Source organism: Hibiscus syriacus, unplaced genomic scaffold, assembly GCF_006381635.1.
Source record: "Hibiscus syriacus cultivar Baekdansim isolate YM2019G1 unplaced genomic scaffold, ASM638163v2 tig00116991_pilon, whole genome shotgun sequence".
Classification (NCBI taxonomy): Eukaryota; Viridiplantae; Streptophyta; class Magnoliopsida; order Malvales; family Malvaceae; genus Hibiscus; species Hibiscus syriacus.
In genome coordinates, this window is record NW_024063509.1 from 67159 (window position 1) to 89993 (window position 22835).

At 35.1% G+C, this 22835-nt stretch overlaps 1 protein-coding gene and 1 pseudogene across 1 annotated transcript; both read right to left on the reverse strand.

The window, feature by feature from the left end:
* Positions 1–3594: 3594 nt before the first annotated feature.
* LOC120193254 (protein HEADING DATE REPRESSOR 1-like) lies at positions 3595–5562 on the reverse strand. The gene is made up of 2 exons (XM_039195796.1): positions 5305–5562; positions 3595–3953 (listed from the first exon to the last, which is right to left on the reverse strand). Exons 1-2 carry the CDS (start codon positions 5396–5398, stop codon positions 3595–3597), a joined length of 453 nt encoding a protein of 150 aa, XP_039051727.1. The 5' UTR covers positions 5399–5562.
* Positions 5563–10991: 5429 nt separating this feature from the next.
* Positions 10992–21189, reverse strand: LOC120193255 (annotated as a pseudogene).
* Positions 21190–22835: the final 1646 nt, after the last annotated feature.

Sequence of the window (22835 nt, forward strand, 5' to 3'; positions counted from 1 at the left end):
CAAAGTTGAAAAGGGTATTCGTTTATTAAGACCGATAGCATTCGCTCCCAAGCATAAATGCTGGAGATCAGCTATCGTGCCTAATAAATGAATATTGTCTCATTTTTAGAAAACGATGCAGTCTTTGAAAAGGATGTCGACCTATTTCGAGAATTACCAGTAGTCACCCCCTGAGCATACTTGCGGGAGATATACTATTAATTCCCTAATAAGTGAACATTGCCTTAGGTTTAAAAAAACAATGCAATCAAACAAATTTTTATTTAATCCTAATTAAGCTAAGGTAAATTAAAGGCTTTTTCTAGCTTAAGGTGTCAAATTAAGAAATTAAAGGAACATAGAAGCTCAAACATAAAAATGTAGGCTCTAATATTAATCCTATTTGATTTTAATAAATTATCGAATCCAATAATCGAGATGGTCCCTCGAATATTTACGCGAAGGCCGACTTAGATTATTCCCTAAATTAAGGAGACTATATTGAAATTTAACTAAAAGTGGAGGTTCTATTTAACCTATTTAAGTATGTCAAAGTTAAAACACTAATCGAAGCTCAGGGACTAAATGTCAAAGATCTAAAATATCGAGTTCTAAAAGATTTAAAAGCTTAAGGACCTAAATTGATAATTTCTAAAGTTAAGGACTAATTTAAAACCTAATTTTATCTAAATTGTTAAACTTAAAGTATTTTAAGAAAATATTAATTATTAATAAATTTTAAAAGGGTCGAGCAATCAGTTCGAGTAATCGGGCATTTATTGTGAAAACTCAACTCGAATTGCTCCCTAATTATAACTAATGTGAAACTCTAATTTCTAAGCTTGATTTTAATATTAACCTAATTTTGAAAACTAAATCTAGAAATTAAACCAAGAAATATGAAACAATTAGTAAACTTAATAAAAACAATAAAAAATAGGAAAAATAGGAAAAATAACATAAAATAAAAAAATAAAATAGACCTAAATACAAGGACCTAATTGCATAAAATAAAATAATAATGACTAAAATACAAGAAAATAAAAGTTAGTAGTTAAATAAGAAATAAATAGGGACCAAAATACAATAATTAAAATAATAGTAGCTAAATCGGAAATTAAAAAGTGACTAAAATGAATAAATTTCAAATATCACATCCAAATCATAATAACATAAGAAGCATAATCCAATCAGTGGCTAAAAATGAATAAATGTAAAATCAGTGACTAAATTCGAAAAAATCAGAATAATAATAGTAACTAAATTAAAATAAAATAAAACAAAATGATAAAACTGTAATAAATTAGAAAAGAAATGTACAATGACCAAAATGCAAAAACACGGTAAAGATAGGGGTACCTGGACTGAGATTTGACCCTAAAACTTGTGACTAAAATGTAAATTTGTACCTAAAGTATGAGGACCTAAACGTTAAACTATTCCCCAATTTACGTAAGTCTGCCGAGAAGCTTACCAAGCTTCAAACGCATCTTTGGCCGCCGTACACCGACCCTCACACACCGAAAAATGGGCCGGTGACCACCCTAAACCAACCAGTGACCTCGACCATGAATGGAGGACCATCCAACTCCTTGAACGACCGAAGCTCTCCTCGTTCTCCTCCTAATCTCGTTCTTTCTCCTCCCCATTCGACGGCCGGGAAGGCTAAGAAACGAGCCTCAACGCCGGCCACTATGCCTTGGCCATTCAATGGCAAACACTCGAACTCCGACCGATGTCCGAACCGACCGAAGAAAGCCACCTAAGGGTCTAAGTGACCCAAACTATTCTCCCCTCTCCTTGCTTTCGACCAAGGCCCCACCAAAGATCCCATACGCTCACCTCCGACCACCAACAGCCGACGATTCCTGGCTGTGAGATGGCCTCTCTCTCACGCCGACCACTGCTCAATGGTGGCCACACTTATGCAACCAATGAACCCCGAAACCAAAAACAAAAAACGTAAGAAAGGGGGGAAATCTCAAATGAAGAGGAGAAACAAAGAAAAAAAATCTTTCATTCCAAGATTTTCGGGGAAAAGGAGGAGACATTGTACAAGGGTTGGTTGGGATATTAATAACCCCAACTCTTACATTTTAATTTTTTTACATAAATTATAAATAATAAAATGAAAAAATGGTGGTTACAACGTGAAATTAATCAATGACAGATTTATTACGTTAAAAAAAATAGGTGAATGATCTTTTTTTTTAACAGACCAGTTTTGGACCCAGATTTGTGAGATCCGTTGGATCTAATCTAGGTCCCAATTTTCTAGACCGCAGATTGGGGCAAGTCTGGATCCAGGATGTGAAAATGGATCTAGATCTGAGTCTAACAGGATCGATCCAGATCCGACCTTTGCCATCCTTACATATAACACAAAAAATGTCATTTAACATCAAGAAAGTAAGAAATAAAATGTCATTTAACATCAAGAAAATATGAAAAATTCAAGGCATGCTAATGACACCCAAACATTAAATTTATATATTACAAAAGACATTTCAAAGTTTACAATGCACTACCTTAATCTCCAACAAATAAGAGATATACCATGTGAAAGCTACTAAGCTCTCCTCAAGTAAACACGATGATGGTGACGAAACTTATCGTTTTGCCACTTGATGATCGAGAAGCTCCAAAAACTATCTTCTTTGCTACTAACAGATGAACAATTATTTAATGTAATTTGGCATCAAGATTTAAGTGAGAATAACTGACTTACAACTTTGAAAGCATAAGAAAGCTACTCAACAAACAAATACACGCCAAACAAACTTAATCATTTCTACCTAGGTAGGTCGCCACTGTATACATCGCATGCCGAATCCGGCATGCTCTTCTACTATTTGCAAACAAACCTACGAGCAAAGAATTATACCAGCAGACAAACTACAATTCTCCAATGAATTTTTCTTCAAGGTTCATCATGATCCGGACCTTCTCTCCTTGCTGCAACATGTCATCAGCATGGATACCTGTTCTTGTAGCATTGCGTTTCTCTCTCGACCTCTGACCTTTTACTTTTCTCTTGTAGCAGCTGAAGTGTAGATGCTCTAAGCATCGAGATCTTCTTCCAACTGCTCGTTCAACCATCTATTTCCCTATCCTGCAAATTTCAACCATTTCCAGTTATTTTGTATCGTCTTTGGTAATGATCCTATAGACCTTCCTACTATATCAGTTGCTGACTCTAAATCAAGGTGCCAAACGGACCCTTCTTTCTTTCGAAATACTCGAATCTAAACTATTGAATCTAACCTATTAAGTCGTCTAATTAGTAGAAGAGAATGTTATTCTCGTATTTGAGCAGCTGCATTTACAATGTATGTTATCATAGACTTAAGAAAAATTCTGAATAGTACAAATTTCAACCATCCCAATTATTTCCAACTGTCTCTAGTAATAATCCCGCAGACCTTTCTACCATTTCAGTTGCAGACTCTATAATCAAGATGCCATACAGACTCTTCTTTTCTGAAGTACTCGAAGTTAATCTATTGACTGATCTAAGAAGTAGAAGAGAGATGAGCAAAAGACCTTTCAAAATTCAACCCATCAATTTTGCTTTCCCGTATATTGTGACTGTATGTAACTATGTGTGCATAATGACTATCCCATAGACCTATAAATTATCCTTACCTTTCTGTTCATTTCCTGGACTGCAATCCTTCGCATGCTCTCGACAACATCAACATTTACCAGCTTCCTCTTCTTTCCGATCAGCCAGCCCTTTGGATAGCTTGCAGCATTGAAGTCCGGTGGGGGAAGCAAAGATTCAGCTGACGGTCGCCAGCCATTGACATTTTTTATAGGTTCCAGGGGTTCAAACAGAGCTTTCCGGCGCTCAGAAAGTTCGGAAGCCGTCACAGGATCCGGTGCATTGTCTTGATCAAGAGTGTGTTCTTCCTGTTTGGTGGGTGTCACATTAGCAGTCTCTTGTGTTACCTTGTCTAAATTCCTCCCGCTAGCTGTCGGAGAGAAGTTAAAACATTCTAGTTCCAACTGATTTTAGAAGCATTTCTAAACTAAACATGAACTCATTAAAACATCATTTGTTGTTAAGTTCCAAGCTTCTTTAAGCTCACTTGTTCTTCTAAAACAGACTTTCACTGATTGTGATTTGTGAAGACAGAGTGAAGAAGCTAACAACAGTTTGTCTATCGCTATGTCCATCTTACTCTTCTTTCTTTTTCTTTCAAGTATATGTGCTCACATCAAAGTCCTCATATATTCAAAAACCAATATGCAATCAGGGCTGGATATAAGATTTTATATTAAAGATAAAAGTAAGAAAATTATAAAATTTTAAAAACGAAAGCATATAATCAATTAAAAATACAAAAAAAAAAATCTAAATTATGTATTTGATGACAATATGACATCAGAAAACTCCAAATATATATGAAAACCATAGATAAAGTTGAACATCAAGTAATATACTCATATCTAATATATATATATATATAATGTAAAAATGTATACACTTAAAATTTTATATTAAAAATTAAAAAACAAAATTATTAAATATTAGGAATGCAAAATTAGATATTAATAAAAAATATTTAAAATATACGAGAATTTAAAATTTTCAAAATTACCGATACACTAACACATGTAAATCCGTAGACCCTGGACAAGTATATATATTTTATTTGTATTTTCATAACATAGAACATGTGCTTGAAATAACAGGAGGCTTCCATCCCTATGATGTGAACAGTCGTTCTGCACTCATTACCAAAAAATGAGGCCTTTTATACTAATTAAAAATACCCAAAAAATAAAAATAAACAATTGTCTTCATACTCCACGTCTTGTTATATATATATATATATATAAATAAATAAAGTCAGATGAAGATTTCGGCGTGGAGTAAGATCAAATTTGTGTGGAGTCTAGGACCCATACAAACAAAAGCTATATCTGTCTAAATATGTGTGAAGATTTTATATTTATTTATGGCATAATACATGAAATTAAATCTTAAAAGTTATTTTTTTTCATTTATTTTTGTTTGAAGAAGTGAACAGCTGAAATTGGAGTTTCTTGATTAAAGGAGAATCAAAATGATGGTGCAAGCAAAACAACCAGTTTAAGAAAACTAGGTAAATTAACGTAGCAGCAAATTAATCATCACTCATAAACAAAAACACTGGGAATTTTAATGTCCCCAATTCGATTAATCAATCGTTTTAAATGAATTTAGTCGAAAATAAATCACGTTCCCCTAATTCAGAGTAAAAATTCCAAAAAAGATGAATGAATTATGAGGAGAAATCATGCAAAACAAACAGAGAAGGGAAGTGAATCAAACATTACCAGATCTCTTCCTGGAATTCCATGAAATTCTAGTTGTAGAGACTGGTGAAAACCCTTCCAAAGCTGCTGCTGCTGAACCTACCTCCTTCTCCATTAACTGAAAACAGAGATAAATCAATCCTTTATTTTCAAACCCAGAACTCCAAAATAAGAAAGCGAGCAAGAAATGGTATTTTTTTCCTCAGCAGATTTGGGTTTTGTTGAATTTAGAATTTAGATGTTTTTTTTAATTAAATACGGAAGAATACGAAGAAAGAAAGAAGATAATAAATCGAGGGAGGGAAGTCTCGTCCTTTTGTCTTCCCTTTGTCTACCTTTCTTTGCTAATATTTTCATGCAATTTCCTACCTAATTATTAATTAAATTTCTGGTGTGAAAAATAAAACAAAACTGTTCCAATGTTTTAAATTAAATAAAAGAGTCGTGATCCATAATTTATTTATTTATTTTATTATAATAATTTATCTTTACGTACCAACAAGTGTTATCACAAGTGATTAAAATTAAAGAATTTAAGTTTGTAATGTCAAATTTGAATTCTATCATCGTCATTCTTGGTGAGTAATTTGTAATTTTTTACCTAAATCTCAATTAAATCTTATGTATGTCATAATTTTATATTGATGAAATCTCAATTAAATCTTATATATGATCTGACTCTAAATTAATAAACCCTAACCTAAAAATAATAATAATAATAATAATTTGTCTGTACGCAGGAAGGGAATATTTCTCGGTAAAATCAACGTTTTTTTCCCTTCTTTCTAAATCTGAGAAAACAGAGCACTGTTGTTGGAGTTTGGGCCTTTTTTTTTATAATAATTAAATGTTTATTTGGATTTTAAACAAAATCCAATTGCCCAAGTCAATCTCTTCAGGATTATTACAGTTAAAATACCACACGCGCTATGCTAGTACGCTACAAATATTTTATAGGGTAAATTACCTCTATAATCATTAGATTATAGTTAATCCTTTTAGTATAGAATAAGATTTTTATTAATTAGATGGTTATTTTTTTATATAATCATCAATATTCGATCTATTGATTAATTAATCTTAATCTAATACTACAGAAGCAAAGGTAACCTTCCAAGTCCAGTTCGATTCATTCACAAACGTCAGGATTTGAACCTCTGACCTTACTTAAAGAATCTAGTGTCTTATTCTACTAGACCAACTAGTTATTGGTTAATTAGATTATTGTTGATTGTTAATAAATTATTTATACGAAAATTGAGTAAATTTATATAATACATTTATTTCTTATTAATAGTTTATTTTATCGGTTTAATTTTAATTTTAATTAAAAATAAATTAATAAATTAACACATATAAACTTTTTAATTTTTAGTTTTTTAAAAAAATTTAGATTAATTTTTAATTTTTTTAATAAAATATACTTCGATTACATATATAGAAGATATTTATGTACAGGTATAAAATTTAAAAATATTAATTAAGTTTTAAATCAATGATTGTATATATGTAATTATAAAAATAAAAAGAGAACTCAACCCTTTTAGTGGTTTCAATGGTTAAATAGAGTGTTATTCTTCTTAGAGATTATGGGTTCAAACAGCCATGTATGCGGATATTTGTGTATTGTCAATGACTAAATAAATATTCAGAATAAATATTATCTTGTAAACACCCTTAGACTATTTTAAAAAAAGGAACTAAAAATACTTAAATTTAATTTGAAAATATAAAAACTTTACCTGGAACATAGTATAACTTAAACATAGTTTTTTATTAACCATGAAACAAGTTTAGTGTTTCGTAGGTATACTTGAGATCATAATTTTGGATCCCTTAAATCCATTTTATTTTAGAATATATATATTAGAAAATATATTGCATCAAGTAAAGTTTATCCTAAATATAATTTTGGTCAAACATAAATCAAAATTTTAAATTGGTTCAACGGTTAAGATTTGTCCTTATATGAATCAAGTCCCAAGTTTGAATCTCACACATATCTTATTAAAAAGATTGCATTTATTTAATTATTTTTAATTAAAATCAAATTATTATTATTTTGACAAATCCTACACCTAATTCTAATCTTATTTAGAGGGGAGGGGAAAAGGGAGTTTAGAAGAAGGAAGAGAATTGAATGTGTAATTAATGGTTGTCCCTTTTTCCCATATATATGGGGTAAGGGGAGGTAAGATAGTAGGCTACCCTCAACACCAGATTGAGAGCAGCTTCCGTAAGAGACCTCCGAATTATGAAATGCCCTCCGTGAGACTCGATCCCACGACCTCAAGGTTAAGAAGGAAGAGAATTGAATGTGTAATTAATGAGTATCGTTATTATATAAATTTGATTAAGTCTGTTAATCTTGTTTCTTAGGTGGTTATGGGCTGACCAACTAGGTTACTCTGTTGAAATATTGTTGCAGCCAGGTTTGGATTTGTTGGACTAACCTTGAGTGCTGATCTGCTTGAATAACCGGGGCTATAATGTTGCTAAGGCATGTACGTCTTAGGTCAAAGTCTCTCTTTTATTTAAATGTAAATTATATATTTAGTCACTCAATTATTCAAGTGGTTTTATTTTAGTCATCTAATAATTTTTTCTAAAATCATCACTGACGTTATATTTTAGTTTTATTTTAATCATCCATAGTTTAAAAATTAATAGAAATGTTGATGTGACACTTTTTTCCAATGATGATGTAACATTACTTTATGATGAGACATCAATAACATCATCTCAAATTTTTTTAACAATGAGTGACTAAAATGAAATCAAAACGTAATATTAATGATGTTTTTGAAAAAAATAGTTGAGTGACTACGATAGAATGACGCGAATAATTTAACTTGGCTTCATTTTGTTTCTCTCTGCCGTGGTTGGCGTTCCTGTCTGTTGGAGTTACAGCACAATTTGGAAGGGTTTGTGTGCACTCTTTAAGCCACATTCAATGCATTCAGTGCTGCATAAATGAGCCACCTGGATAAACTCGTTTGTTCTTCCTTCCACACAGAATTACTTGTCTTCTTCACTCTCTGTCATCACTTTCCTCTATAGATTCTTTTTCTTGCTGCATCATCTTCATATGCTCTAATTGACGGAGTAGCATGCTTTATTTCTGTTATAATAATATGATTATATTATATTATATTTATTTTAATTCTTTCAAGTGGTATAAATATCTCATCATGTCGATTTTTATATTGTATTATATCTCATCTTTATATTATATTATATCTCATCTTTATATTATATTATATGCTGTAAATTATTTAAAAAAAATTCATATCTGTGGTTAAAAAAAATCATATTTAGTTATTATTAGTTTAGGGTTTAGGGTTTATTTTAAAGTTTCATGTTATTATTAGTTTGAAGTATCAATACGAAACATTTGATTTGAACTCTAGTTAAACATTAATTATTTTAAATTTTATTTGTATGGTTTTATATATTATGATTGCATGTATCATGTTTAGAGTTTTAGTGTTGGTATGGATAAAAATATTATTGTTCAAATTACAATATGGGATTGATAAATTATGTAACACCACAAAATTTGATCTCATAGTTTGACTAATTAAATTGAAATTAAAAATTTTAAAATTTGAGATTGAATGGAACAAATATTTAGAACTATGGTATTATTAAAAGATTTTCTAGAATTGAGGATTATAATGAATATGATTAAAGCTAGAAGCCTAATATATGAACCTTAAGATTCTTTAGGGACTTGTATGATAATTTACCAATTCTATTATATTAAAACGAAAGAAAATATAAAAAAATTGGTGGCATTGGCATTGGGAGGAATAGAACTCGCAAGTAGCGTGAGTGCCCTTTCCCTTGTCACTGAGCGGTCTGCTTGGAAAGGGGAGGACCCCAAACTTCTTTTTGAGTATACATATATTTGAAGGTGTTTATACTCGTTTAAATTTTTAGCGTTACGTTTATGATCATTTATTTATTTTTGTAATTGTTCATCTTTATTCAGTTAGTGTTGACGAATGCGTTCATTTAACGTCCGTTTAATGTTCGGTAACCACCACTTTCTTTTACCATTGCAAGCAATTGGAAAAACGGTGAAATTACACCATTAGTCTTTACTTTCCTTAAACATCAAAGTTTGAACTCCAAAATTCATCTCATGTTCAATTTAATTCATATCTTGACCAATATTTAAAATATGAAGAAACGAGACAGAGTAAACAAGCCGATAGACGAACTCGTTCGTGAATATAAACGAACTAAACATACACATGTTCATATTCGTTTGTTTAGTGAATGAACATAAAATTTTTGTATACAATCGTTTAATAAACGAACATAAATGAACGTTATACGAACGGTTGACCTAATCTATCCCTCAATGATCGCTTCCACAGGTGAGGGAAAGCAATGGTGGAGCCATGGCTTGGTCAGGATGGGCACGTGCTCATCCCGAAATCTGAATTTTCTTCAATTAGTTATTTATTTTATTAATGGTGCTCAACCTGAAATTTTTCGTGTCCATCCTGAAATCTGAGTTTTTGTTTTCCGATTAGATACTTATTTTATGGACAGTGTCCACCATAAAATTTTATTTGTACCTGTCCCATTAAAAAAAATTATGTTATTAACATATATGTCCACCCTGAAAAATATATTTTGGAACAACCACTGAGGGAAAGGTATATTGCCAAGCACTTGAAACCCTCGTATGATCATATTCATTATTTAAACCAACGAGAAAAGGTATATTCCATCACAGCTAGATGTACGATCCGAGTCAATCCAGATTAGTTGCTCATGTTTTTTCTTCACAAAAGGGCAACATAAAAGAAAAAAATAAAGGGTAAATTCCCAAGCACTAAAACTGTTCCACTCCATCGAGTACATGAACCCATGTTTTTTCTTCCTCTTAAAATAGATTAATGCAAAACATATGAAGTTGCTCAGTTGCCGCATTATGCTTCCTTCTGCTTTCTCTTAGGGCAATAGATATCAACAACCCCAATTCGTGAAGACCTGCCTCACAGTGTCATTATCATGTAATGCCATCTACCACCATAATTTCCAAACCATATATTATATGTATATCCCGTGTATTGCTGGGTATTCCACTTTGAATATCTTCACATCATAGCATTTTTCTTAGTTTTCCATATTTTTTTTTCTTTTTCATTTAGGAAAATGAATATGTGGACTCAAACTTGACTATGATTCTGTGTAAGCTTTGAACCAAAATAATTTTTTATTTACAAGAGCTACGTAGTTATTATTTTGGAGTTCTTCAAAGTTTCTGAAATTTTTTAAAGGTCTTGAAGTTTAATATTCTATGATCGATTATGACATTTGATATGATTATTGATAGATATACATTGCTTTATCATTCTACGAATCATAATTATCATCTTAAGTAGGACACCAACACTATATATGTACAAATTACCATGTAAAGTTGAAGAAAAAGATTCTTCCATTCTTAGGATCTCTCTGAACTGTTCACTTTCTTCTATTCTTCCTTTCTCTTTTACTCTTTTATAGAATTATTAATTAGACTCTTTATCTAAATTAAAGAGGTGAACCGCAGGACACCTCAACTATAGTTCTACCATCAACATATATAAAGTGAGTTGATCATACTTTCTTTTTTTAAGGATTGAGCAAGCGGATCACTTGATTTCAATAATATACAAATACTCTATAAACAAAGGCATTGTCAGTGCTGTAATCATCAGATACAGTCATGTTCTGATTGATTCATTCCAAGCCATGCTTCCCAAAAGTTTAACAGAAACATTGTATTTACAGCAAAGTTGAGAAGCTAGCTGTTAATTATCACCAATGTAGGAAGAAATTCCCAGAGATGAGGCGAATGTGACGGTGGTATGGCGATCAAGATCATTGGCGGCATCGAGCATGGTTGGCCGAGTCGAGGGAGTTTTTTGCATGCAAAGAATACCCAATTCAATAAGCTCCGCGATGGCAATTTCCCACATTCTCTTCACTTCCGGGGATTGCTCCAATGAAGCTCGAATCAACAACGAATCCACCACTTTTTCGACTCTTCCATGGTAGTGATTCTTCACCTATTTGTGCAAGCTTAATCCACCACTAAACATGTCATCGGTAGGTCGTTTTCATGTCACCATCTCGAGAACTATAACTCCAAAGCTGAACACATCGCCCCGGAAAGACGTATTTGATCCGAAATCGTATTCTGCAACATCGTCGATACAAGTTTTAAGGCATCCTTTAAAATTCGAATCCTATGTGTACAATAACTGTGGTACACATAAGTGAATCATGAGGATTACCTGGTGCAATGTAACCAATGGAGCCTGTTAACATATTTGCAGTAGAACTTCCCGTGTTCTCAATAGCCCCACATCCATTGCCAACACTTACTTGCATGACCAGTGTAGACACTCAGTTTTTGACCGGGATAAAAATATTATTATTATATACTTATTTTATTTACATTTTTTGCAGATTACAAATCCCAGGCCCAAAACAAATACAAGTGCAAAACCCAGCAGCCCACTACAACCCGAAGACCCGAGCCGACATAGAATCCGGATATGACCCGGTAGTATTAGGGTTTCTAACTTCAAATTCAACACATCCGCCGCCTCAATATCAGCTATTGGATCTGGACCCATCAAACTGTCCAGATCACTCAAAATTTAGGGTTTTGAAACCCTAAAACATCAAGCTATCGTCGCCAACAATTACCCAGATTCTAGCCGAGCCACCGACGAGCTGTCATGGCTGAGCCGAGACATCAACCGATCCGAGCCAAGCCATCACTCCAGCCGCCGCTCAAGCACCGCTGTTGGAGACAAATCCACCAAATAATCCACAATGACAGGCCACCTGCTTCAATCAACCGAACTCAAGCCAATTACACCAAACCCTGAAAATAAAGGGATTTACCTACTCCCAACCAACCAAAGGTTTACATATGCAAATAAAGACTCACAGAGGAACATTGGGGGAGGGGACTCTCGAAAAAGAAAAAATAAAGAAGGAAATAGATCTTACCGAGGGGTGGTTCGTCGGAGGCTGGGGAACACCAAAAGTCACCGAACCTCAACGTTTATTCGAGAGGTAAACCCTTGGATCTACGATTTTAGGGGAAGTTTTAGGTTAGGAGGGGCTCGGTTTTGGGTCAAGGGTGAAGAGAGGAAATTTTTGGGACCTTTTGGTCCCTACTACCATCATGCACCGCCGTGCCGGCCGCTGTATACCGCCGTAAAATCCACCGGCGGCGACCCTATTGCCTTCACCGAGGAGGAAAAATGGAGAGAGTTTTTTTTTAACTCTTTCCCTTCTGTTTTTAGTGTGAAAGGAAAAATGAGAAGAGTGTGAAATAAAAGCCTTTGTTTAGGCTTAAACCCCTACGAAACTACGTAGTTTCAAGGGGGATCGTTTGGTAATTTTGCGTATGGGTAAATCCCAGTTTGAGCCCCTTTTCCTTTGTAATTTTATGTTTCAATCATTAAATTGAGTCTTATTTATTTAGTTTTGAGCACTTTATTTTTTCAGTTATTATGTTTTGTACTATTATTACATGATATATTATTATTGTGAATATTTGATTTTGGTTACAATATCTAAAATTATTTTATTTTAGCCACTGATTGAATGTTTTATATATTTTCCTTATTGTTCGAATTCAATCATTATATTCATAAATATTTTATTTTAATCACTATTTAAGCAGTTGGTTTAATTGTTGTTTGGTCCTTTACGTGTCTGTTAATTTTATTTTAGTCTTTAATATTGTTTAGGGGTTATTTTCACTTTTAGTATAGGTATTATTTGATATTTTGATCTAAGAAATTTGCAATAGATTAATTAAAATCCAGGAGCTAAAGTATATGCACGGTAACAAATTAATTAAATTATGTTTTGTTGAAAAAGGATAGCAAATCATGAATGATGGGTTGAAAATAAGGATGTTGATAAGGATGGTGATGAGACTCTATAAATTAATGTTGAAACTACAAGGTTTTAGGGTTAATTTTTTATTATAAAGTAGAATACGATGCAATTATTAAGAATTAGTGGGAGTTTGATTTGATATGTTAGTTGGTGTTTTGACTTTTAATATTATTTTGACTAAAAATAAAACCTTTAATTTAACGGCTATTTTTTCGTTATATCATCGGTGATCGATATTATTATCGATCTAACACCGGTCAGATTATATTTTACGATCTAACACCCTTAGCAGAAAAACGCGCCTCCTGCACCGCGCTATATGCTAATTTGGTGTCACGTGGGTATAGTGCGCCCCCTATCCCGCGATATACGGTGATCTGGCGCCACGTGGGTATAACGCGCCCCTGATCCGCGCTATACGCCACGTAGGGGTATAGCGTGGATTAGGGGGGCGCTATACGCCGTACCAAAATTATATTTAACGCGGTCCCTGATCCGCGCTATATCTTTTATCACAGCGAGGTGCAGGTACCGCGCCTTATATGCTTATAAATACACTCCTCCAGCTCACATCTCCTCGCATCTCTCCTCTCTTATAAATTAATACAACAATTCCGTCAACGAGTAATAATTCTCGCAATCTTCTCAAATTTAATTTAGAAGTTTGTGAGATTTTTCGTTATAAGGTAATTTTGTTATTTTTTTATTATCATTATTTGAAAAATATTATACTAATTATTTTCAATTAATTTTTATGTTTGTAAAATTGAAAAGCGGGAGCATACGTCGAATAGTTTTGCGGTGCAGGTAATAATATAAATTATATTATTTAAATTATTTACGTTGATGTGTAAAAAATTTATTGTGTTATATTTTCGTTCATATATAATTTATTTAATCAGGTTTGTTTAAGTTATTTTTTTGCAGATATAATATTGTCGTACTTTTAAACTCAAAGAATGGCGCGACTTTCAGCTATTGTTTATTATGATGGTGAAATTTGAGAAGATGAAACTGGCGTTGTTTTCGTATCAAATGAGCGTGTTAAAATATCATTCAAGAGAAACATAACTCTTGAGGAGCTAATAACTAAGATTTCGAGGAAGATTCATGTGGGAAGTAACAGAAGAATGTCGTCATTGCAGTATATATTTCCAACATCATTGTTGCCATTAACTTATACAGCGTTCGAACTTTCGAACAATGATGATGTTCAAATGATGGTTGAAGCTCAAAGTAATTATTCAGACGCCGCTATTGAGATGTATGCACATTTTGTTCAAGTGCGTGCTGTTCGGGGTCAATCATTAAGCTCACACTATGGGCTAGCTGAACAAGTTGACAGCCCGACTACAATAATGTGTAATGATTTTAATGCCATAATGGGGAGACATTCATCCGCAACTCCTTACGATATGTACCGAGGTGGGTCCACGAACAATCCGTATGGCAACACCGCGTCCAGTTCAAGGGGAAGGCATTCATCTGCAAATTTCTTTGACCATATGGAGATGCCATCGACGCAACCATCTGTGCAGTTTCCATTTGACACGATGGCTTCAAGCTCCAGGGGGAGGCATACACGTCAAGACTATAACCATTTTGTGGATCCCGTATACCTACTATCTGAAGTTTTTAAGGTATACGAATTTGAGTTTCCCCCATAGGTAATGACAAAGACCCTGATGAGGTTCAAGATTGGCTTCCGATTGTACCAAATATGAGTTTATTGAGGGAGCGTGGTCGTCCAAAATCCAATCGAATTCGTTGCGATATGGATATTCGAGAAAGATCTAGACAAGACAGAAGATGTGGCCATTGTAGAAACTCAGGACACACTAGAAAAATATGTCCACTTCTGTTGTCATCAAGTAACAATTGATGAGGAAATGATGTATTTGTTTATCAAATAATAATTCTTGTATTTTAATTTGCATTTACTTCAAGTTAATGTCATTCGATAATCGCTGATGAAGATTAAAAAAATGAACACTATTATTAAATTTTATCAAACTAATAACAATTTGATATTTAAATACAACAAACTTACAATAAGAATTAAATGATAAATGATAACCAAATTTTCAATAACTGATATTAAATGGTAATAAAAAAAATTAACTAAAATATATTTAAAAAAATCCAACAAATTTAACAAAATAAAGTAAGTATTAAATGAGAAATAATAAAAAATTACAATTAAACAAAATAAAGTAAATACAAATATAAAAAAAAATCTATCGATGCCTGCGTCGCGAATGTGTTCCGCATGGCGGTGGCTGTCAGTCTCGAGGAGGATTTCTTCGTATCATTAGTTCTGACTCCTCGCTGTCATCGTCGTCGTCGTCATCACCATCATCATCGTCATTATCATCGTCGTCGTCCTGAGCAGGTACATCAGGTTGATGAGGAGCTGATGACGATGAAGCACCTCCATAGAATAAGGACCCTGGAGGTGTATAACTGACTATCCCACCGGCATGCAAAAATTGGGAAAACCCAGACATCGCTGAGTGTGAAAACTGTATAGGAGGTGTCTATGCTGCGGCCATGGGTGATGAGGATGAACCCACTAAATATCCAGCATATGAACCCCAAGTCGAATCTACAAACATAGACACATAATAGCCTCCAGGAGGGGTCATCTGTGACGGTGGCAGGGTCATAAAACCAGGTGAAGGCGGGCAGCGGCATTTGGTAATGGAAAGGCGATGGCGGCATCATATATGGTTGTGGCATCATATATGGTTGCGGTGGCTGCTGGGAAGGTCCTGCTGGTGTAGCTTAGGATGAACCGGAAGCACCTTCTCTCCATCCACGAGTCGGGGGACGATGATGCTGTGTCGGTGAACGTCTCTATCGACGTCGTGGAAAGGTCTGCCCTCGTGCATCCTCGGGTAGTAGAAACGGTTTCCCGTTACTGTTGAACCACTCATAATAATCCTCAGCATACATCAAGAGGTCATCATAAATGGGCTCTCTACGGGGAAGGCACCGATGTCGATCCTCCCACAACACGACCCACCCATGATGCCTCACCAGCCAATCTGTATCTGTCTTGTCGCGTCTATCTAAGCTATGCAACTCATCCATATTGCGAGGTGCTTTCAGAATTGGTTGAAAACAACCAAACTGCCGGAGCACGCGATCAGTGGAGTGCCTCTCGACGGTCGCATAACAGATCAGAGGGACCATTGCCATCCAAACATCTGATGGACCCCTCAACTTAGGTGTGATCACCGCCCTCACATCATCAGTAGAATATGGCACCCATTCAAACTAAAACAAATAATATATAATTTTTATCAAAATAATAATCTAATTATATAACTATAATCTAAAATCGATTTTTAAACATTAAAATTCATACCTGTGTGCTAGCCTTCTGATCGATTAGCACCCTAATTTTTTCTAAATCATCAGGGTGCTCCTGATGATTTTTCCTATCAGTAGACCACCTATTCAATGAAAAAAATTTGTTATACGCTGTATAAAATTATTAATATACAAAATCAGTTTTATAATTACCTCAGAAGTAGTGGAAATACGAATGGGTTCTTCACAACAGGACATAAAAAGGGCAATCGATACCATGCCCAAGACTGCAGCAGTAGGAGACATCCGCCGATAGCATTACGTCTGTAGTCAGTGGCTCCACACATCTCCCTGTACAACAAAGCCAAAACTGCCGAGCCCCAACTAAATGATCCGGCGAAACGAAAGTCGCTAAGATGTCGTAACCACATGCAGTGAACTAGGTTGCGCGATTTGTTCGGCATCAGCAACCCTCCTATCAACTGCAGTATGCATGCCCGTGCATACATCTTAACCTCATCCTCAGAGGCGTTTGCGCTCAACTCCCGAAAATTGGCATCTAACCAATTTAACGGTATCCTACATCCGATAAAATTTTTCGGGACACGTCCTAGACTATCCCCACACAAAGTAGTCCAAGAACCGGAAGCTATCCCCGATATCACATCTCCATCAACCGGAATCCCCATGTGCATAGAAACATCCTCAAGCGTGATCGTGCACTCTTCGCTCGGAAGATGGAATGTGTGGGTCTCCGGCCTCCACCGCTCTACTAAGGCAGAAATCAGGTCTGGCTCTATCTTACAGTGACCCTGATATCTACCTATGTAACCGAATTCAGCCTCTACTAAATACGGCAAGACACGACTGGGTATCACTAACTTAAGATTCTTAATAAAAGGATCTAATACACGATCATTCTCCTAAAAATAAATAATTACAAAAATTAATTCTTAATCTAATAATCATGCATTAAATGAATCAACTAATTATTACTAATAATTTAAATTAAATTAAAACGTTAAAATGTTACCGTATCAGCAAAGTGTCGAGATATTTAATTCTTAATCTAATAATCATGCATTAAATAAATCAACTAAATATTACTAATAATTTAAATTAAATTAAAATGTTAAAATGTTACCGTATCAGCAAAGTGTAGAGATATATGATTTCCATCCGTGCGAAGTAGACTGCCTTCCATTATATATCTGCAAAAGAATTATATTAGTAAAATATTAAATAAAGTAAAAACATAATAGTAAAAATATTATAAAATATACCTTAAAAAGAGAGTATTTGAGAGAAATTTAGAGAATTTGAGAGAATTTGGTGTGATAAAAGTGATTGAGGATGGAGGTATTTATAGGGAGGATGGGGACGTGAAGGGTTGGTAATTAGGGGTATAGCGCGCCCCCTGCACCGCGCTATACCCCACGTGTCAGATATCCAGGTATAGCGCGGATCAGGGGGCGCGCTATACCCACGTGGCGCCAAATCAACATATAGCGCGGTGCATGGGGTGCGCTTTTCTGCTAAGGGTGTTAGATCGGAAAATATAGTCTAACCGGTGTTAGATCGGTAATAATACCGATCACCAGTGATATACCGGGATAATAGCCTAATTTAACATCATAATTTTACATCTTGGGATTAGATTACACTCTTTTATTTACATTCGTGGTTCAGCTATATGAATTTCTATTTATCTATTTTAGTCATTTAAATGTATGTTTTGCTATTTAATCCCTTAAATTTTTGTTTGTTATATTTTAATCCTTTAAGTTTATGTTTTCAAAATTTCTTATCGTGTTAAAGGGTTTTCTGTAAATAATTAACTCGAAGTAAATTAATTAATATTCAATAATTGGATCATATTTTAACTTTATATTTGATTTAGAATTTCCACCATTACGACAACGTGTAAAAGACACAGTATTAATTTTGGGCGCTGTGGGGGTTCTAATCATTCCCCACACGTAATCGACTCCCGAATCCTTTTAAATTGAATCTTTGGTAAACGCAGACCAGTTTTTGTCTTAAAAAATGTTTTTTCTTAAAATTATTTTTTGAAGATATTTTTAGGTATTCGACTTATCTAACTCAAAAGTCGATGGCGGCTCTATCCAACTTAATCTAAAATCACAAATTTTCCAAATTAAAGTCGTAATTGTTTTTAAAACAATAAATAATTATTTCACCAAAAAAACGGTTATGACAACCAGCCTTGCAATACCGAAGTCCGAAACCAACGCCGTCATATTATCTTTTAGTAGAACGTTGCCTGGTTTTAGATCACAGTGTATGACTCGAACTGGGGGATGGTGATGCAGATAGGCCATCCCCTCGGCAATGTCACCGCAAATCCTAACTCTCTGTATTAGACTCAAATTCGAATAACCTGAACCCAAACATGACTCCGAATGTGGATAGAGATGGCTGTCTAGGCTTCCATTTGCCATATATGGAAGAACCAAAGCCTTAAAATCAGGTAAACTACAAGCTGTTATGATTCGAATAAGGTTCCGGTGCTGAATCCTCTTCAGAACTTGGCATTCTCTGTTGAAACTTTTGGTTGAATTCCCAGACTGCAAAGGTAGTAGCTTCACAGCAATGGTATTCCCATCTTGAAGAACTCCTTTGTAAACGCGTCCGTAGCTACTTGTGCCAATTAGATTCCAGTCATCGAATCCTCCGGTGGCGTTCGAAAGTTCTTTGTGAGCGATCCTGGGGAATTGCGCATTAATTCTGGTGTTAGAGGCTTTCTTAAGCTTCCATTTTTCCTGGAAGAATTCATTAGTTTTACGCGGCGGATTCCGATCACAAAGCATACTGCTGATAACAGTACAGTAACGAATACAACTACGATAAGAATAACCAAGAATGTACGTGATCGGAACCAATATTTCTTCCTAGGGCACGACGGCTTACTGGACGCCGCTGCGCATAGGCGCGGGTTGCCTAAGAACGACATATATGTGGCCGAATCGAAGATGCCACCAGAAGGAATCATTCCTTCAAAGTTGTTAAAAGAAAGATTCAGAAATGTGAGATTAATTTTGCTGAGGCTCATTGGTACATTTCCAGCTATATCGTTGCTCGAGACATTGAATGACTCAAGGTTCTTCAGATCACCTAGAGACTCCGGAAGCTGCCTTCAAGTGAATTGTGTGAAAAATTTATCGTCTTCAGTACGATGCAGATCGATATTTGTGGGAAGATGTTCCCATTGAGATTGTTTGATGAAAGATCAATTTCTTCAACATTTTCCAGCTTGCTGAGCTCTATAGGCAAAGGCCCTTCAAGAAAATTGTGTGACAACTTTATAAATCCTCTGATTTCACGTATTTCATTTAGCTCTTGAGGGATCCTCCCTGCTAGCTTATTGTAGGACAAGTCAAGCATGAATAGATTCGAGCATTTGAGTTGTTCGGGCGTTATTGTCCGGAAGGGAGGTTGTTGTTGAGAAACAAAGATCGAAGTGCGACTAAATCTCCAAGGCTGGCCGGGATTTCACCGTTGAATCCGTTGTTCGATAGATCAAGCAGATCGTGATGAGGCAGTTTCCCTAATGTTAGAGGGATTCTGCTTTTGAACAAGTTGCCAGACAAAAATAGCCTCTCCAACATCAACAATAGACCGAACTCTTCTGGTGTTCCATTTAGAAAATTGGATGTCAAGTTCAGCATTGTGATGTTCGAAAGGTTACCGATTTCTGGCGGAATGGAACCGAATATGCGGTTTTCCTGCAGTTTGAGACGCTTCAGACTAGGATGACCGATTGAGCCCGGTAATCTTTCTCCAAGTCCCATGCCAGCCAACTCAAGCTCCATCAAACCAGTTTAATTTCCCAATGCAGAGAAGAACGGATCAAGGTCGGCGTTATTTCCTTTGCTTCTCATGTTTTTATATGACAAATGAAGAAACACTAGATCAGGGAGCTTGCTTACTAAATCCGAAGGCAGTTCACCAGATAGATGGTTGTACTCCACATCTAGATTATACAGTGTAGTATTGGTTAAAGATGCAGGAAGTTGGCCTGTAAATTGATTGTTGTACTAACTAAGTGCCATAAACCGGGACAGTTTCAGATTTCCACCTAATTCGACCGTTGATATCGTAGAAAGAAGGTGCAGTTTTAGAAAAAAGAAGGTGGCGGGGGACCTGTCAAGTTGTTCTCCATGGCAGCAAACACGGTGAGGCCGGTGAGGAGGAAAAAAATGTCCGGTATCAGACCATTTAGGTTATTCCGATTAAGCACGAGAGTCTGGAGGTGTCAGAGGGACTAAATTTCGGGTGGAATGATGCCAAAGAAGTGGTTTTCGTACAAATTTAGGATCTGAAGAGCAGTGAGGTTGGAAAGGAAAGGTGATATCTTGGCCACAAGTCCAGAGCTAGAGAGGTCAATTTGTGTCGCACGATGACGTTGTTTGTCACATGTGAACCAGTGAAGTTGCAAACATGAACACCAGCTTCCCAGTCCGCAAGCATCGATTTCGGATCGATTAATACGAATTTCTTGAATGCTAGAAGTGCAGCCTTGTCTTCAACCAAAGAACAGCGAGGACAATCGTGATGACGATTGCCGGACATCGAAACCGACTGCAGGAGAAAAATTAGAAGAACCGAAAACAATGTAACTAATGCCGCTCCCGTCGTCATTGCCGGTGCCTATCGGACAAGAGCATAACACACTTCCCTTTGAGAGAGTCCCCTATGTTTCTTCTCCAGACCTTCATTATAATAAGAACTTTAAAAAAAAGTTGAGAAATTGTAAAATGGAATTAAGACAAAATAAAAAGTGTTAGAAAATGTTAATCCGAGATAATAATAATAATAATAATGAAAATTATTATATATACGAACGAAACAAAATAAATAAAGAATTAAAATAGAGGAACATGATTTGTTTACTCGTATGTAGACACTGAATAGGATGAGCAGAGTAAGATAAATCAAAGAAGGATTTTTGTTGAGGTATGTATGAACAGTTTCCTTAAGATAGATTTGTCATCTCCTCGGTGCTTTAAGTAACGTTGGATGTCGGTCTCCCAGGATATAACAACAAATGATCACAACAATAAGCACAACCATAGTAATCAGTCGAACACAATCTTGTCTTTCTCTATCACCGGAAAGAATGAATTTGGAAGGAATTTTCTAAGTGTTTTTCCTAATCCAAAGTTCTAAGCTTGTGTAACTTGTAACTTATGTTTTGTTGTGTCTTAGAATTGTGCATCAAGTAACCTATATAAGGAGAGGAAATGAATTGAAGGGTTAAGACCTTTCGATAAAATGACTTAACCTTTCGATTAAAGGACTTATCCTTTTGATGAAATAATCTAATCTTTTCATGAAGAGAATTGTTGAATAGTTATGATTGAATAGATGTAACTTTAAACCAAAAATTAAGTTCATTCACCAAGTGACGTGACTTATAATTAATTAGTTACAAATAACATCAATTCATTCAATTTTTCCAACAATCCCCCACATGAATGAACTTAATGGTTCAAACACTGACTCGATATGGTGATGGATTCTACGCTTAATATTTGCATAGGATAGGTAGGCGTCCCCCTTTGAACCTTCCCTTGTGAAAATATGTTTACCTTACTAGCTATCGAGTAGACGTGATGTCCTTGAACTATCCTGTCGTTAGTGTAACGATGACATATCTCACACAAATATCTCACTGACGAGAATTTGGTTCTCATGGTTATGTCCATATAGTCGTGGACATCTCCTGGTCCTGGTTCTGCAAGAGTTTAGATAACTATGCCCCAATAGTCTATTTGAAGCGGCTTCACTTCACTCTCACATAGGTGACTTATGTTGTTCGACTCACTGAAACACATAGTGATCATTAAAAGCATTGCTTAACCTTTTCCACATTTTAGTCATTGTTTACATCATAGGAATGGACTTGGGGATAAGAACCCCCACAGTGACCTCATAAGGTCTATGCAAGTAAGTTGTCCTATTGAACTTAGATCTTGGGATCTCCAGTCAACTAAGTTGGGTTTTCCTTCACATAGCACCTTAAAAATTAGTGGGTTTTAGTCACATTCCTTTCGATGTTTATCAACTTGATCTCGATTCAACTCATCATTTAGCGGATTCACAATGTTATCTTTTGATCTTACATAATCAATATAGATAACTCTAGTTGAGATCAATTGTTTAATGATATTACGTCGACGACGTAAGTGTCTCAACTTACCATTATAATTATACAAGGCACCCTCACACTTTGATGTAGTTGTAGGAGAATTTTTTACATTTACATAACTCATATGGTGTCTCGC

Coding starts and splice junctions, on each gene's coding strand:
- LOC120193254 (XM_039195796.1), bottom strand. CDS start 5,398: ATGGAGAAGGAGGTAGGTTCAGCAGCAGCAGCTTTGGAAGGGTTTTCA. Junction 3,954..5,304: donor GAATTCCAGGAAGAGATCTG/GTAATGTTTGAT, acceptor TCTCTCCGACAG/CTAGCGGGAGGAATTTAGAC.